The sequence below is a fragment of the Lemur catta genome, chromosome 3 (genome assembly GCF_020740605.2).
Source record: "Lemur catta isolate mLemCat1 chromosome 3, mLemCat1.pri, whole genome shotgun sequence".
Classification (NCBI taxonomy): Eukaryota; Metazoa; Chordata; class Mammalia; order Primates; family Lemuridae; genus Lemur; species Lemur catta.
Window position 1 is genome coordinate 42,823,674 of NC_059130.1, and position 19,962 is coordinate 42,843,635.

At 34.4% G+C, this 19,962-nt stretch overlaps 1 protein-coding gene across 7 annotated transcripts in view; it reads right to left on the reverse strand.

Annotated features, from left to right (window-relative positions):
- Positions 1-19,962, reverse strand: part of DNM3 (dynamin 3) — a 534,534-nt gene that overhangs the window by 149,019 nt on the left and 365,553 nt on the right. For all 7 annotated transcript variants that reach the window (XM_045547356.1, XM_045547359.1, XM_045547363.1 and 4 more), the window contains one exon: positions 12,735-12,844. In XM_045547356.1, coding sequence (XP_045403312.1) covers positions 12,735-12,844 — 110 coding nt within the window. The remainder of the gene's footprint in view (positions 1-12,734; positions 12,845-19,962) is intronic.

Consider the following 19,962-nt stretch of genomic DNA (forward strand, 5'->3'; position numbering starts at 1 on the left):
TTGTTTAAATGTTTCTCATAGTAACACCACTGACACCTGATTGCTACCAGTTTACCTGTGTTCCCTCTGGACAATACATCAGTTGTCAGCTGGTCTCATATCTAGTGGACTTTTTTCTTGCTATTAAGAATAAAAAATGAGGAAAAGCAAACCTTTGTATCACATGTGAAGTTACAGAAAGGGTACAATGAACCGTACAAGTCAACTGAGAGTGATAGTTTCTACTCTCAAACTGATTTTTTTCCTCCACCAGACACTCATAGTTAAAGGGTATCACAAACACCCCTCCTGGAAAGATGACCACCCTCCCATACTCCATGGGACAAAGCAGGATAACACACACTGCATTTTTCAGCTTGGTTGGCAGACTGATTATTGACTGAATCATCTGACAAAGAAAAGTCTTCCTGAGTCAGAGTATTCAGAAGATAAATAAGTCTCAGCGTTCTGTAAGCCAAGAAGTAATATCTTAAACATTGTTTTGATGACAGTGGGATAAAAATGAAATACAGTAATTTCTCCAGGTATCTTGTTCATGCTCCGTATGCAAGCCTAACTGCACTGTTTTCCCCACACAATATTTCATTCTCTAGTCTGCAATACCACATGCCTTTGCCCTACTGAAATTCCAATAAATATAAGCCTCCGCCGTACCTTTTTATGGAAGAGTAATTGATTCCTTTTTAATACAGATTTGACACACAACCACATCCTAGTGAGACATGACCTTTTAGACAAGGCATTGTACGCCATCTTTTGCCCGGCATATTTATTTAAACACTTTTCCAAATAACTTTAAACTTTGAGCATGTCTTAGTATAGAAACAGCCATAAAGGTATATAAATGGAAAACCTGACTCCAATTCCTTTCCAGCTAACAAGTGGAAAAATATACTGCTCAACAATGAGAATAAAGAGCCATTCTTTTCAGAACACCTAAAGAGTGCACATTAACTATATTGTGGCATTATTTGACATTTATTGAGTGTCAGCAATGTGCTGGGGGACTAAGTGGAGCAGTGAAACATCCTAAAATGACTTTCTATAGGAAAAGGGGGGAGGAGGTGAATTGAAACACTTGGTAATGCTGATAAACTATATCCTGAATTTAAGCCACACAGCAGCGTCAAAGAAAGAATGCCTTATTTTAAAAGAAAACAAGGTTTGACAACCCTGAAGAGTGCTCAGAAAATACCATGTGGCTGCCCTGCAAACCCCCTGGACAGAAATGGATCTCTGCTGGCTACCAAAGCTGACATACCTTGAACGAAATGGGCCTTAGCATGACCTTAAAACTGAAGGCCTGCCTGGGGAGAACAGAGATCAGCACAGGGAGGCCATTATCTAGACAGGCTTCTACCAGAGAAAATATGGTATTTCTAACAAAATCAAATGGAACAAAAACCCGGGGGAAACATTTTAATCTTTGGCCTTAGACCATGCCACAGTGAAATTTAGGAATCTTTTAACTTAGATTTTTAACTTTTATGATTAGGTGATGCAATGAATGTGAGAACAAAGTATTGCAATGTATCAGTCTCCCCAGGTACCTAGGATACCCTCTTTGAACGACCCAGAGGAAGGCCAGGGAATGCGTATTCTTACCTGGAATTTACATAGGCTAAATCAATCTGGGTGTGAAATTCATTCTCCACAAGCGCTAAAGTCACTGTAACTAGTAACAAATTCTTCCATTTACAAAAATCTTAGCACTGAAACACTGTTTAGAATGGCTCAAAAATCTGGTCACCAGGCTCATAAAGATCATATTAATTCACCAGGACACTGAAGGCTCTCTTAAAAAGGATGTTAAATGTATCAATTCCCACACACCTGATGATGGGGGACCACAGAATACCTGTCTGAAAAGTTTACAGCGGAAACCTGAAATAGCAACTGAGTGAGCTCTTAAGAATAATGTTGAGATACAAATAGCAATGGCTAAAGTAGTTTTTCAGGAACTGTAGCAGGAGTACTAGTCAGTTCCATGCACAGGGCTTTAAAAATGAGTCTAAATGCAATCCATGGAAATCTGTACAACCTGACAGTAAACTGAAATATCTACACAAGGAGTTCAACATCTCTTCATTGCTATTCTTTAAGGAGCAATTCCAACTAAAGCAATAGGTGGAATTCCTGTTCCATAGTTAATATATAAACTATTATATCAGAAACAGCTCTGGATTAGGAGACTTTAAACATGTGTCCCATTTCTAGCTCTGTCATTAACTGTTTTTGTGACATGGGGAAGGCATTTAACTGTTATAGATATTAGCTCCTTAACCTGTGAGATAAGGAGGACAGACAAAATCATCTCTAAGATCCCAGAGAACCCTAAAAAACCATGATATTTTACGCTTATATTGGTGCCAACTCTTATGTTCAAACAGGAGCTCTTAGCCCCAAGCCAAATGCATCTCACATGCATCTGCTGAATGGATAAATAAATTGATCGAAAACACTGATGTGGAAATAGGGATGAAAAATACTAAGCAATGGGAGTATTTAGAAAATCTCTTCTAAATTAACCAAGGATAAATTCACCTAAGGGCAAGGAAAAAGAATATTTATTTTCTTATAAGATCTTGTCTCTGAAGAAACAAATAGAACCAGAATCTCAGAAACAATGAAAGTGGTGAAAAGAATATGATTTAAGCATAGTTGATAGAAATATGCTAAGCATATGAGCTTTTGATAAATGTATGGTTTTCCCTCTACACAGAGTATTAAAATACATAAACTTACATGGTTAAGTCCAGTTCAATAAACTCTATGGAGACAAAAAAGGAATGTTTTTATTTTTGTCACTATGGCTCACCTTGCCTTTAAAATTAGCTTCTCATTCAGAAGAGGCTGGCAAAAGATTAAGCAACATTCCCCACTACTTGCTTTGACTAATGCTATTCTCCCTTTAGGATAGTCTTTTCTATTTCCTCTACATCAATTCAAGTCATGACCCAGTGAGGGTCACTTTCTATGATGCTAAGCCTATTGCTGTGGCTAAATCCCATACTGGCTGCTATTTTAGCACTTGAGAACTAGAATGGAATACACTATCATGTAATCTGGTTAAATGTTACCTTACACACTATACCCCATTAATTTCATGTATAATAATCTCCCAACTAGAATTCATTTCCTTTTAAAAAAAATTATTCATTGATTTCTTAAATTTTGTTTTAAAATCAGCGCAAAATGAATGTATGACACTCAACTTGTGATTGCAGGCGTCATCACCACAAGATCACATCTTATATTTAGAGTGCCTTACTGACGTGTAGGGCTGATAATGAATAAATGTTTAATAGATTATTTGGAATGGATAACAGAATCAATATTTATTAAGAGAATAAATGAGAGACTGTGAGAATGATCACTGTTTCTCTGTCACTGGTTTATAAAACATTCACATCTGTATACACACTAATCCCCAGGTTAGCATTCCAGGTTCACTAATATCATAGTCTTCACCCCTCGTAGAAGTCAGGAACATACAGTTTTTGTTTCTACAGTCTAATGGTAATGAAAAGTCACTTCATTTCAACCAAAATGGAAGAATGGAAAAATTTAAAAACTCTTTGCTACAAGACATCTAGAATTGATGAAAAACATTATTTTGAATGCCTGAGCTGTCTCCAAAATAAAAGAAATCCTTAATCTCTACTCCTCTCCACCCCCGTCCACCCCCTCAAAAAACCCCCAAGAGTAAATAACATTTTTCGTCACTTTTGCCACTGAATGATGTCAGTTTCAGTAACTAAAATGCTCAGATTTTAATGTTCACAAAAGAACAAGAAACAGAATCTTGGGATTTATGTGAGAGCCAGGACCCTCTAAAGGTCACATACTGAGAGAAAGGATGGACTGGAAAAAAAAATCTATCCACTAGAAAAAAAATTACATGCAAATTTATCCTGGCCTGGTCAAAGACAAATAAGGTATTAGTGAACTGGAAGATAGTACTAAAAAAGTGACCCATGATGAGGCACAAAAGAGAGGGTATAAACACATGGAGAATGGAACAGCATGGTATAGGATAAGCCTAATACGAATTCTAGGAAGACAAGCAAGAAAGAACAAAAAAGTCACAAAAGTCAAAGAGATGATACACAGTTGACTCTTGGATAATGGAGGGGTTAGGGGTACCAACCCCCTGCAAAGTTGAAAATGCACATGTAACTTTTGACTCTCCTGAAATCTAAACACTAATAGCCTACTATTGACTATTAGTGTCAATAGTATCTGTGAAGCCTCACAGATAACACACATAGTCATTTAACACATATTTTGTATGCTATATATATATATATTATATACTATATTCTGAAAGTAGGCTAAAGAAAATGTTAAGAAAATTGTAAGAGAAAATACATTTACAGTACTGTACTATATTTATTGATACCTTAAGTTTACATCATCTCTTTATAAGATGAATCATCTGTCTGAAATGGACAACTGCAGCTGCAGACCTCAATCTATAGTATATATCAAGCAATTCAACTTTTTCTTGTAATATCATGAGTTTTTCTGCTTCTTGGGAGGACTCCAGCATCACTGGTGGCACTTTGTATGGGTCCTAAGGTACTATTCAAGGTTATGGTATTGTACCATATGGTAGTCTACCATGCTTGCCATGTGAGCATGATGAAAAATAGGCATGAACTGCAAGAGATCACTTTTTACTGTGATACTCAATTTACTGGAGAGATGAACTGTTCATGTGGAGATGATTAATATCAAACAGTGCTTTGAGTGGATACTTGCAACACTTGAGCTCACCACAAACAGCAACAGGAGGTAGTTATGAAGTTATTACAGTAGTACAGTAGGTACTACAGTTAATTTTATGAAGTTATGATTACAACTTTATGTTTGTTTATATTTTTCTCAGCTGTGAATGACACTATGTATGGTCTATAAGTGTTTGTGGGCATAAGTTTTGATAAATTTTAACTTTTTAATGATAGATTTATGTATATTTATAGCAGTGAACAATAAAATAGACAAATATCTACATACATTTTATGCATTCATGAAATACATTTTTCTTAACTTTTTCATTATTTATAGGCTATGTGATTATTGCAAATCTTTAAAAATTTTCTTATATATTTACTGAAAAAATCCACAAATAAGGGGACCCATGCAGTTCGAGGCAATGTTCAAGGGTCAACTATACAGTTTTCCAGAATTTGTGAAAATCATGAATTGCCAGGATTAAGAAGCACGATCCCAAGCAATACACATAAAGCAACACACACAAATAAATTGTATTGAAACTTCAGAATACAAAAGACAAAAGAGATCTTAAAGCAAACCAGTGAGAAAATACAGATTACCTATAAAAAAGAGCAACACTTAGACTGATAGCTGACTTTTCAAAAGCAGAGTTGAAGTCAGAATATAGAAGAATAACAACTTCAACATAATGAGATAAAATAGCTATCTGTATATAATTTAATATCCAGTTAAAATATTATTCAATAATGAGGGCAAAATAAAAACATTTTCAGGAAAACAAACACCAAACTGAGAGTTACAATCAAGTAGCAATAATACTAAAGGGTATCCTTTAGCATGAAGGAAAATGAACTAAAATTAACACTCAGATGAGAGAAGAAAGGTGAACAAAGAAGTTGCTTAAACATGTCAGTAAATACAATCATCACCTTATATAAATTATAATATTGATTAAAAAGGTGGTAAAAAAATTAAGGTGCAATTCAAACACTGGTAACAATAATATGAAAATCAGAAGGGGATTATTGGAGTTAAAGTGCTTTAAGGTCATTTTGGAAAGAATAGAAAGACTAACTTCCAACTGCAAGTCAAATATGAATGTCAAAATATTTAAAAAGTGTCTAAAAGGATAAAAACAGAGTATATAACTTCTAAACAATAGAAAAATTAATTAACCTGAATTAAAGCAAAAGAATGCAGGGGGTGGTGGTGAATAAGTATAGAAAAGATAGGATAAATAGAAAGTCTAAAATTAAATTCAAATAAATTAGTAATAATAAAAAATGTAAATTAGCTAAACACTGATTAAAAAGAAAAAGATCTCACATTAGATTAAAAATGAACAAATCCAGCTATATAAGAGAAACACTTTGAAAAACACTTAATAAAAATAAACAAAATTTCATGACAAAATGAAGTAAAAAGATATACTGAGCAAATATTAACCAAAAACAAATCAGAAAACCTAGAGGAAATGAATAAATTTCTGGACACATACAATCTACCAAGATTGAATCAGGAAGAAGTAGAAAACCTGATCAGGCCAATAACAAGATTCAATCAGTAATAAAAAGTCTTCCAACAAAGAAAAGCCCCAACCTGATAGCTTCACTGCTGAATTCTACCAAACTTAAAAGGAAGAACTAATACCAATTCTTCTCAAACTATTCCAAAAAATAGAACAGGAGGAAATTTCTCCTAACTTATTCTATGAAGCCAGAATTACTCTGATACTAAAACCAGAGAAGGACACAACAAAAACCCAGAAAACTACAGGCCAGTATCTTTGATGAGCATAGACACAAAATTCCTCAACAAAATACTAGCAAACCAAATCCAACAACACATCCAAAAGACAATATACCACAATCAAATGGGATTTTCCCAGGGAAGTAAGGATGGTTCAACATATACAAAATCAACAAATATAATAAATCACATCAACAGAATAAAGGACTAAAACAATATGATCATCACAACAGATGCAGAAAAAGCATTTGCTAAAATTCAACATCTCTTCATGATAAAAACACTCAACAAAATAGGCATAGAAGGAGCATACCTCAACATAATAAAGGTCACATATGACAAACCCACAGCTAACATTGTACTGAATAGGGAAGAGTTGAAAATCTTTCCTCTAAGAACTGGAACTAGACAAAGATGCCCATTTTGAACACTCCTATTCAACATAGTACTGGAAGTTCTAGCCAGAGAAATCAGGCAGGAGAAAGAAATAAAAGGCATCCAAATTGGAAAGAGGAAGTTAAGCTGTCCCTCTTTGCAGATGACATGATCTTATGTAGAAAAACCTAAAGACCCCACCAAAAAACTCTTAGATCTGATAAACACATTCAGTAAAGTTGCATGATACAAAATCACATACAAAATTCAGTAGCATTTCTATACACTAATAGTGAATTAGCTGAAAGAGAAATTAAGAAAGCAATCCCATTTACAATACCTATAAAAACAAAATACCTAGGAATAAATTTAACCAAGGAAGTGAAAGACCTCTACAAGAAAAACTACAAAACACTGATGAAAGGAATTGAAGAGAACACAAACAAAAGGAAAGACATCCCATGCTCATGGACTAGAAAAATTAATATTATTAAAATGGCCATACTACCCAAAGCAATCTACAGATTCATTGCAATCCCTAGCAAAATACCCATGACATTTTCCACAGGGAAAAAAAAAATCCTATAATTTGTATGAAATAAAAAAGAGATCCAGAATAGCCAACACAATCCTGAGCAAAAAGAACAAACCTAGAGGCATCACACTACCTGACTTCAAAATATACTGTAAAGCTCAAGTAACCAAACAGCATGGTATTGGCATAAAAATAGACACATAGACCAATGGAACAGAATAGAAAACCCAGAAATAAATCCACAGATTTACAGCCAATTGATATTTAACACAGGTGCCAAGAATGTACATTGGGGAAAAACACCCTCTTCAGTAAATAGTGCTGGAAAAAAATGGATATCCATATGCAGAAGAATGAAACTAAATCCCTACCTCTTACCACATACAAAAATCAACTCAAAATGGATTAAAGACTTAAATGTAAGTCTCTAAACTATAAAACTACTAGAATAAAACATATTGAAGACACTCTAGGACATTGGTCTAGGCAAAGATTTTTATGGCTAAGACCTCAAAGGCACAGGCAACAAAACCAAAAATAGACAAATGGGACTATATTAAACTGAAAGCTTCTGCACAGCAAAGGAAACAATCAACAGAGTGAAGTGACAACCTGTTGAATGGGAGAAATATTTGCAAAATATCCATCTGACAAAGGACTAACATCCAGAATATACAAGCAACTGAAACAACTCAATAGCAAAAAAACAAATAATCCCATTAAAAAGTAGGAAAAGGATCTAAATAGACATTTCTCAAAAGAAGACATACAAATGGTCAAGAAGTGTATGAAAAAATGCTCAACATCACTAATTATCAGGGAAATGCAAATCAAAACCACAATGAGATATCATTTCGCCCTAGTTAGAAAGGCAGTTATTAAAAAGACATACACGCAAAAAATAACAAACACTAGTGAGGATGCAGAGAAAAGGGAATTCATCATACACTGTTGGCGAGAATATAAATTAGGATAGCCATTATGGAAAACAGCATGGAGATTTCTCAAAATACTAAAAATAGAGTACTGTAGGATCCACTACTATAATCCCACTACTGAGTATTTATCCAAAGGAAAGCAAATCAATATATCAAAGTGAAACATGTACCTCCATGTTTATTACAGCACTATTCACAGTATCCAAGATATAGAATCAATGTCAGTGTCCATCAGCAGATGAAGGCATAAAGAAAATGCTTCATATGTATACAATGGAATACTATTCAGTCATAAAAAATGCAATCATGTCATTTGCAGCCACATGGATGGAACTGCAGGTCATTCATTATGTATGTCATTCATTATGTTAAGTGAAATAAGCCAGACCCAGAAAGACAAATATCACACGTTCTCACTCATATGTGGGAGCTAAAAAAGTTGATCTCATGGAGGTAGAGAGTAGAATGGTAGTTACCAGAGGCTGGGAAGGATGTTGGTATGGGGTGGGTGATGAAGAGAGGTTGGTTAATAGGCACAAACATAACAGTTAGATAGATGGAATAAGTTCTAATGTTCAATAGTAAAGTTGAGTGACTGTAGTTAACAACAATGCTATATTTCAAAATAGCTTTAAAAGAGGACTTGAAATGTTCTCAACAGATAGAAGTGATAAATACTCATGGTGTCTGATACCCTGGATATCCTGAATTGATCATTACACAATCTATACATGTAACAAAACATCACATGTTCCTTGTAAATATGTACAAATATTATGCATCAATAAAAAATTTAGAAAATATTAACCAAAAAATTTAGTGTAGCTATAGGAACATCAGACAAAATAAATATTAAGGCAAAGTGCATTATTAGGAATAAAGAACATTGTCCCAAAATTAATTTTTTAAAAAGTCACTAGGAAGATATAATTCTAAATTTGTGTGAATCTATTATAACATAGAATGGCCTCAAAATACATAAAACAAAAATTGACAGACTTAATAGAACATTTAAGTTCACAATCATAAAGTGATATTTTTAATGGCTCTCTGATAAAGTAGGATTCTTTTTATTTGTCTTGCCGCCTATGTCCCTTTCTAGAATGTAATCTAAAATATTTAATCTTTTGTGTCTATTTTATTAACAGATGTATTTTAAGCAGAGAACAGTGCCTGGCACATAACACCTCCTTAATAAATACTTGTTGAATGTTTGAATTACTCAAGATGAAAAAAAGATAGTAAATATAGAGATTGGAAAATATAATTGATAAGCAAATTCAATCAAGTTTCATGGAACCTGCACTCCCAAATCAGTAAATGTATATTCTTCTCAAACATACATGAAATATTTATGAAAATTGCCCACGGACTACACCATATTATCTGACCACAATACAATGAATTTAGAAATTAACAATGACAAAACAATAAAATTCCATGTACTATAAAATGTGAAACATACCTCTAAATAACTGAAAGAAAAAGCCATAATGAAGGATAGCAAACAGAATTGAATGATAATAAAAATACTACATTTCAAAATTTGTAGTAAGCAGCTAAAGCCTACCTAGAAGGAAATCTATAGATTCATATGCATATATAAGAAAAGAAAGGATAAAAATTGATGAGCTACACATATAAACTAAGAAGTTATAATAAAAAGACCAAAAAATAAAAACAAAGAAAATACAAGGAAGGAAATAATAAAGAAGAGAACAGAAGTTATTGAAATAGAAAAAATGTGCACAATAGAGGATCAAAAAAAGCCAAAAGCTGCAAAGCTGGTTCTCTGAAAATAGACAGAACTCTGGCAAGATCGATCATTAAAAAAAGATAAGCCTTAATGTTAGAAATAAGAAACATTCAAATTTTAGATATAGCAGAGATTTAAAAACATTGAATATTAAGAAATATTTGATGCTAATACATTTAAAAGCAAACAGAATGGACAATTGTCTAGAAAAAATATATAATTTATCTAAACTGATCCAAGGAGAAAAATAGGAAACCTAAAATATATAATCATTACATATATTAAATTACTATTTAAAAGTGTATTTACAAAAAGTATATTTATCAGCTGATTTTATAGGTGACTTCTCATAGTCAGTTAACAGTTAATCCTTACCTTAAGTGTTCCAAAGAACAATAACTTATTCCCACCTCAGTTTGTGAAGCTAACAGAACCTTGATATTAAAACCAGGAGAGACATTACAAAAAAGGACATTTATGGGCCAATCGTGCTCATTTTACAATGTTAGCAAACTTTATCTAGGAATGCATAATAAATAATAGCACATCATGACCTAATTAGATTTAATCCCAAGAGATCAAGGATGGTTTAACATTAGAAGGTCTATCAATATATTTCACCACATTAAAGAAGAAAAATCATATAATCTTCCCAGTGGAGGTGTTCATAAAATTCAACTCCCATCCATTATTTAAAAATGAAAACAGAAACTTTAATATCTAGGAACACAAGGCATCTTCTTCACCTGATATCACGTATCTATCAAAAAGTACTTAACTGTAAAAAATTTGAAAATAATTCTCCTTAAAAATCAGAAACAAGACAAGGATGCCTGCTTGTAGTCAACACTGTACTAGAGGTCCTAGCCAGCACAAACATAATTTAAAGGAATCAAGATTTCAAAGGAAAAGAAATGGCAATTGTATCTTTGGGGACATCCATGTACTCACAGAGGTCTCTGAGGAGTGGTGGAAGAGTTCAATACGTTTTTAGAATTCCAGGATTCCAAAATATCTAGATTTTTTAAAGTCCAGAGTTTTCTTATTTTGGTGACTTTTGCTCTTTTTAAAATCCAAAGTTACATTTCATCAGTTGTATTTCATCTAAAAAGATCCTCTGCCGTTGTCTTATTTTTAATTTGTACCTAGCTCTTTTATAACCTGAACTTTCCAGGTTGACCGCGGATTCAATTTCGTTTGACTTCCTGTTTGGCAGTCACCTGTCCCACTCTGCTTCCAGGCAAGAAGGCTGAGCACACCTCTGGCAATTGCTATAGGATCTCCTGGTTCTCACTGCTCTGATGAAGGCATGCAAACTAGTACTGAGCTTGGCTCTAGTGTGGCAGACTCACTACTGCTCTCTCTAGGAAAGCTTTTTATTCTTTACCATTTTCAGGATGTTTTCATAAGCTGCTCTCAAATAATACTAAGCCTTTTAAAAAAAATCCCATTTTAGTATTTGGTAGGGAAGTTGTATTTAATTTTCTTTCCCCTTGACTGTTTAAATGGCTTGCTCTTGTGGTTTTTCTAAGTATTTTTGTATTATGAGTCACTCTGAGCAACTGACTGGGAATGTAGGAAGAAGTCTTCTTCTTTTGCTATTTTAATTTACTGTGTGATTGACCCTGGGCCAGTCACTGAACCTAATCAAGTAACTTCATTCATTGCTAAATAAAGATAAAAGGCAGCCAGGAAAAATGGGTTAAAATTAGACCCTGCCACCTAATGACTCACTCTCTTAATAACTGACTCACACAAATTAATTAGCTTTTTCCTATAACATTTCCATTTGGAAAAAAAAAAATCTTCTTTGTTATGCTTGCCTAGTTGTAGCCCTTTTACAGCTCTCCAGTCATTTTCTGTTACCTCTCCACTGGCTTCTTTAACTTCACTGCTTAGTTTCAATGAACAAACATGGCACTCTATGATGATCAGCCTACCAGCCCACCAAAAACAAACAAAAAACACACATGAAGAAATATGAGTGGAAGGAAAAGTGTACTTAGACGAAGCCCTGATACAAGTTCCAGCTCCTCCATGTACTAGTTTTGTGATCTTAAGAAAGTCAGTTAATGTCTCTGAGCCTACACTTTCTAATTTATAATTTTATCTTTTTAACCTCAAGGGCAAGTATTACAAAAACCAGTGACAATGAATGTGGACAGTGCTTTGAAGAACTGCACAGTACTCTATATTTTTATAGATGTTAAATGAATAATTTTATTCACTGAATTTAGTTATTATATAATATGTTGGTTTTAAGAAGACCTTAAATGATATTCATCCATATTAGACAGATACTATTAAAAATTATAACTAAGTTGTAAGTATGTAGACAATATATGAGAATAATAAAGGCTTATGTAATGTAGCTTTAAGGATAGATGAAGAATGATTTTGGTCCCTGCTGGGAAAGCAAGAAATAAACTAATTAATACTAGAAGATCTTTTTTATTCTAAGTTTTAATTTTTTAAAGCCATAACCCATGTGGAAATTCAAAATACAGAATAAATGAAAGAAAAACTAAGAGCTGACAAATTTCAAGGTGTAACCAAAGGAACTATTTGCAAATATGATCTCTGGATCATGTAGAACTTCAAGGGAAAAAATCTGAAGAGAGAAACTGCTTCATTTTCTTACCTTTGCTCTGTATTAAAGAGTGCAAAAATGTGCTTGCTAGACATAAAGCTCTTTTCCACATCTCGAACTTTCAGGTTGTCCAAGGGAAGCATGTACTTCTTTTCTTTCTCCTATTGGGTGTGAGAGGACGGGGGAGGGAGGGAGGGGAGGAAATGGAGAGAAAAAAAATTGACTTTAATAAAAGATCTTGAAGCTTCCCAAAGCAACACATCACCTGAGTTAGCTAACACTTAATTACATTATCCTGATACCATCAAACACTATTTTGATACCAGCTACCAAGGAATAAGTTATCTGAGATAGGAAACTCCAGTGATTCTCAACACTTAGGTCAGAAAAATTGTGTGGGAAGTTTACAGGAAGGGCTCCAAGATGGAGAAAACACATGGTCCTCTACCCTTTCCCCCTCATGTGGGTCCCCTTAGATGTTTTTAAATGTTAGTTTGATATTAAGAATTTAGCCATCTGTTAATATTTAACAAAAATGTTCTGGTCCTAATTCAATGAGAAATGCCAGATGGATTTCATTTCATGTTTTATTTGCAGCCTAAGCAGTTTTGATAGCCAGTGTTAGCAGGAGAGTGGAAGCACAAGGACTCTAGTATGAAATACCCCCCATAAACTACATAAAGCACAGAAAATACTTCCCTCATTTGGGTCTAGAATAAAATATAGATCCAGAAAAAGAATTAATCCATAAAATTGTTGATCTCGTTGGGAAAAAAAAGAAGAACTCATTAGAAGTGGACTGAAATTAACTAGAACAAATTCTCTTTTAAAATTAACAATTCTTTAGGAAGAATATGGATGTTGGAGAGGTGAGGTCTGCAAATGGGACTGACTTCATGTTAGTAAAACATATTGAATGCCAAAGAATTATTGGAAACACTTACTTTTAGGGACTGGACCAGAATATTATTTTATGTATAAATGCCTAACAACAACTATAAGAGGAGGGAGCCAAATACTCAAGCTTAGGAAATCTAGTAAATACCTATTACCAGGGGCAGGTTAGCATAGCCTGTGTTGACAGCAGTCCTCTGTATGGTCCTAGGCTACATCTCTGGTGCTACTCCTGAGAAAGAGCTGGACTAGACCCCAGAGGGGGAGACATGGAGACAGCTGTAACTTTTAATAAATGACTATTAATGCCTATGGGAAATACATGCACCATACGAATGTGTTGACATAAACCTTTTTGTTCCTACAGCACATAGACCACTTCTTTGAGAATTTGTGGCTAGGCTCAGTAGCATGCATCAGAACTCTTCTGTGCTCTCCCTAGCTGGTTTGTGGGTATCATGTTGTGTTGCAGGGAATATCACTGGCTTTGCCACTTCTTACTCCTAAATTAGTTGGAAAAAAGTTGGGCAGAGCACATTAGAATAGCAAAAAGGTGGCATTCTGGCCAGAAAAATAAGGCAACATGAAAGAGATGACTGAAAATATTGAAAGAAGCTGGTTAGAGAACAAAATGGCTGTCCTGGTAGACAATGTCTTCAAAGAAATGAAGAAACACAAAAGAAATTAAATGGAAGAGGCAGAGACCTAAGAATGAACATGAAAAGCAAAGCACTCCAAGAATATTCCAGTATTTCTTATAAAAAGTTAATAATGCATTAGCAAACACAAGGATATTCTAAATAGCAAACACATAATTTAAGTAAATGGAGTTTATAGTTGAGAACAACTTGCTCAAAACACTTGTCAAACTATTTTAGGAAAGAATTCTAAGAGGCAAAATTCTAGATTGAATGAAAATCTATCCAATACATGATCAAATGAAAATGCTTGCGACCCAGGGAACATTTTTTTATTGGACGTTTTTCAATGCCCTAAATTTAAGCAGCTGGATTTTTTTAATGCACCATCCTATTCAGAAATCTTTTGAAATGATGGATTGGCCTTTTAATGGGAAATCTGCATTTCATTGTAAAGATGGAACACAATGTCCTTGGCTTGTTTTCTATAGAAGTAGGCTCCCTTTGTACTGCATTCTTTAGCAGCATATAGTGAAGACCAGAAATCCAGCAAGTTTACGTCAGACACTAAACACTGGAGAAATACACATATAAACAGACTAGGGAACATAAATAATGCAGTCTTAATTTTCAGAGTACTAAATGTCATTTATCCCAGGTTTCTGAGGACACATTGCTAAATTATTTCATAATCAAAATTTTTAAGACTGACAAAGGAAGAGGAAAAAATATTCAGACTGATTGGTTTAATTAAAACTGTAAGTAAAACAGAGAATTAAATAAGACAGCAGCAACTCCAAGCAACGAAACAGTATATCATGAATATTTCTAAAATTCTTGGTGCTTTTAGGAAAGAATGACGTTCTACTAAAAGAACATCTTGAATCTGAAATAGCTAAAATAAACAAAAGGAATAGAGAAGGAGAAAGGATATACAGAATTATAATTTCTCAAATACAGTGACTCTTAGCACCAGCTGAATTAAGAAGTTTGTTAAATAATTGTCAATTTCTATTAAACTATGTACAATGTGCTGTTCAATATGGTAGCCACCAGCCACAGGCTGCTACTGGGAACTTGAAATGTAGCTGGTTAAATTGGAATGTGCTATAAATGTAAAATATACACTAGATTTCAAGGAGTATGAAAAAAAGAAAGTAAACTGTCTTAATACTTTATTGATTATATGTTGAAATAATATTTTTAATTTACTGGGGTAAATAAAGCATTTTTAAACATAATTTCACCTATTTATTTTTACTGTTTTGAAGGTGGCTGCAGGACAATTTAAAATTACATATGTGGCTCACATTAAATTTCTAGTGACAGCACCAAACCTCATGTACTTACCTCTTTCCTTCTCCCTAGCCACCAAAATGATTTTCCCTTCTGACTTCCCTGTTTCTGTTACCAGATTTCTTCTTCATTCTCCAGGCACCAGTCTGAAACCTCACTATCTCTGACTCATTGTCTTTCTTCACCCTCCTCATTACATCAAGACTTTGCCACACTGCGTTTCAAGCATTTGTCATAGTTCCCCTTGTCTGACATTCCCACCACATGATTCCAGGTCCCTGGAATCTCACAAGCATGTGGTCGTAAGTAGTGTCCTATTATCTTTGGCTTCCAGTTTCTCTAATATCACCAGAAAGGGCAATTTTTAAAAACTATTTTATCAGATTCATTACAGTCCTTCCAAATTTTCAATAGCTTTCCATTATTTATGGGAAAAAAATCCACTGAACTCTTTAATGTGACATTTGTAGGTATTTTTATGACTACAAATTAGCCCGATCCTTATTTGTAGATTTTTCCTGAATAAGAAGTCTCTGTTTCAACCAAATAGACCTTTGCCAATAGTCTTTTTCCCAATTTAAGATACCCTTTCAACCCCTCCTCTTCCATGACAATGTTTATTATTTACACTCCAACTTAAGTTCTACATCCTGTGCATTTTTTTCAAGCTTATAACTGTCTGTCTCTCTGTTACCTCCTCATCTCTCTCCTTTCAATTAATACAATAGGTAGTTTTTGTTCTATTCATTTTTAACTATATCTTATATGAGACATCCTCATTTAATATTTATGTTTATGCATGACATTTGACAATTTCTGTGAAAGTTGTTCATTTGGAACTCAGAATGTTCAGTCAATGCTGTTGCTTAAGTTGGTTACATTTGCAAAGAAAAATAAAAAAGTAGAGAATTGTTTTTGCAATGAACAAGATATAAAATTTGATATTTTATTTTTTCTCTAAATTTTATATTTTAAACACTTTATCTTGAAAAGACATTTTGAAGGAAGTGTTTGGAAAATTCTAGAGAAAGATTTTTTTTTTTTTAATGAAGATTCAGAAAGGAACTTCTGCGTATCTTTGGAAGCTTCAGAGGCTGGTATCACTGATTCAACACCATTGTTTTCTTCACATCTAAATGTAGGTATCTTTCCTTTCCTCAATACACAAGGGTCACCAGCCATATTGGTGTGAGAGGACTCCAGGATGACAGAGATTTTTTGTTTAAAGAGATAGGAAACATGCGAGTGCTAGTGTTCCTTCCCTGAAGTAACTTGGCAAGAGTTAGAAGAAATAGGAGAAACAGAACAGGACAAAAGAGGGTGCATCTACACTTGAAAAAGTGTGGTCCACGGTGGAAGTAACTGACGGATGAGTAGTAAAAAACAGAGGAATCAAGGTAAAGGGAGGTAGGAATTATGGGGTGGCCACAGTATATATTCACTGAACTTGAAATAACAATCAGTGATAGGTGTGGGCTTGGCAAGTGTCTGGTGATGGTCTCTAGATGGCAGAGCACTGTCAATATAATTTGAGTGCTTGAAGAAGCTACAGTGGGTATGAGCAGAGGATCTGGTGTGTGGAGGAGTAGCTCCTGCATAGGCACAGGACTGGGAAGCCTTTGTATACTTGGTTATTTATGTATAGGGAGATTCAAAACTTGGGTTGTGTGGCCTTAGTTTGATGACACATTTAATCATTTTATTTGTGCTTATCTCTTCTTACTAATAAGGCACAAAGGATAAGGTTGTTACTTCAAGGATAAGACCACGAGTCCTTACTCATTTCTGTGTATTACAATGTCTAGCATGATGTTGGGCATGAAAATTTACACGGTGGGACAGGAGGAAGAAAAAGACAGCCAAACAGAACCCTCCAGTGATTGTCCCACCGCAGGAACACCAAATTTCACAACTACTGCATAAGAAAGCACCTTCAGAAAAATCAGAAATAAAGCGAGCTATCATAGTACCTATATATGTTTTATTTCAAAATATTAAGGGGGTACAAATGATTTTATTATATGGATATAATAATAATATAATATAATGCTTAAGTCAGGGCTTTTGGTGTGTCCATCACAAGAATAGTGTTCACTGTACCCCATAGGTCAGTTTTTATCCCACACCACCCCTCCTCCCATTCTCCCCCATCTTGGTTTCCAATGTCCTTTATATCTCTTTGTGCCTGTGTGTACCAATCATTTAGAATGAGTTAGGAAGGATACCCTCCTTCTCAGTGTTATGGAATAATTTCTGTAGGATAAGTATGAGCTCCTCTTTATAGGTCTGGTAGAATTCAGCTGTGAATCTGTCTAGTCTGGGGTGTTTTGTTGTTGGGATTTTTTTTTATTACTGCTTTAATCTCGCTGCTCATTATTGATCTGTTCAGGACTTCTGTTTTTACCTGATTCAAGTTTGGGAGACTGTGTGTTTCCAGGAATTTATCCACTTCCTCTAGGTTTTCTAGTTTGTTTGCCTAGAGGATCTTTAGGATTCACGGGTGATATTTTGTATTTCTGGGGTATCAGTTGTAAGGTCTCCTTTTTCATTTCTGATTGAGCTTCTTTGAGTCCTTTCTCTTCTATTTCTGGTTAATTTGGCTAGTGGTATATCAATTTTGTTTATCTTTTCAAAAAGAACCAACTTTTTGTTTCATTGATCCTTTGTAATTTTTTTCCCCTCTGGATTCCATTTCATTTAGCTCTACTCTTATCTTTGTTATTTCTTTTCTTCTGCTGGGTTTTTGGGTTTGCTCTTCTTTTCCTAGTTCCTTAAGATGTGGCATATAAGGTTGTTAATTTGTGATCTGTCTTTTTGATGAAAGCATTTAAAAGTTATCAATTTTCCCCTTAGGAATGCTTTTTCGTATCTCATAGACTTTGAAAGCTTGTGTCCCTTTGTCATTCAGTTCAGAAAATCTTTTGGTTTCCATCTGAAATTCATCATTGATCCAGAGATCATTCAGCAGCAGCTTAATTTCCATGACTTTGTGTAAAATTGAGTGTTTCTCTTGGAATTGGTTTCTAGATTTATTTCACTGTGGTCTGGGAAGATATATGGTATTATTTCAATTTGTTAAAATTTGCTAAGACTTGTGTTGAGGCCTAAGATATGACCAGTCTTGGAAAATGTCCCATGTGTTAATGAGAAGAATGTATATTCAGTATGCACTGTAAATGTCTGTTATGTCCATTTGTTCTAAAGTCCAGTGTTTCTTTATTCATTTTCTGCTTTGATGATCTGTCCAGTTTTGTCTAAGAGGTGTTGAATTTCTTGGCAATTAAGATGCTCTTTATTTATTTGCTTAAATATTTTAGGATTTGCTTTACAAATCTGGGAGCTCCTATGATAGGTGCATATATATTCGGGATTGTTATGTTGTCTTGTCGAATTGCTTCCTTCACCATTACAAAATGACCATCTTTGCCTTTTATACCACTGGTGACCTAAAGTCTATTTTATCTGATATGAAAATGGCTACACCTGCTCTCTTTTGGTTGTCATTTGTGTGGAATATTTTTTTCCATTCCTTCACCTTGAGTCTGTGTGAGTCCTTGTGGGTGAGATGTGTTTCCTGGGCACAGAGGATATTGGGTTGTGTTTTTTAATCCATTCAGTCAGTCTATATCTTTTAAGTGTGGCATTCAGACCATTCATGTTGAGTGTTAGTATTGATATGTGGGATACTGTTCTGTTCATCATGTTTTGTGAAAACTTATGCTTTTCTTTTCCCTCTTTCACAATTGTTTTACAAGAGCTGTAAGCTTTAACTTTGAGGTGTTTTTACACTTGTTGGTATCTACGGTGCTGTTCCATGTATAATGCACTTTTGAGCATTTCCTGTATGGTGGGTCTAGTAGTGACAAATTCCCTGTGTTTGTTTGTCTGGAAAAGTCTTTATTTCCTCTTCATTTATGAAACTTCGTTTTGCAGGATACAAAATTCTTGGCTGGGAGTTTTTCTCTTTAAGAAAACTAGAAATGGGGCCCCAATCCCTTCTGGCTTATAAGGTCTCTGCTGAGAGGTCTGCTTGTTAGCCTGATGGGTTTTTCTTTGCAGGTTAGTTGTGGCTTTCATTTTGCAGCTCGTACAATGCTCTCCTTCATTTTGACTTGGGCCAGGTTGATGATTATGTGTCTTGGATTTATCTTATTTCTTAAGAATCTTCCTGGAGTTCAATGACCATCCTGTGTCTGAATCTCTGGTAATACCACGGAAGTTCTCCTCAATAATTCCCTTGAATAGGTTTTCCATGCTTTTTGGTTTTTCTTCTTCTCCCTATGGAATATCTATAAATTGTGTATTGGCTCATTTCACATAGTCCCATATTTCTCTGAGTGATCGTTCATTCTTCTTTATTCTTTTTCCTGTGTCTTTAACAGACTAGGTTAATTCAAAAAAGCCTGTCTTCAAGTTCTGAGATTCATTTTTTTTGCTTGGTCTAGTTGGCT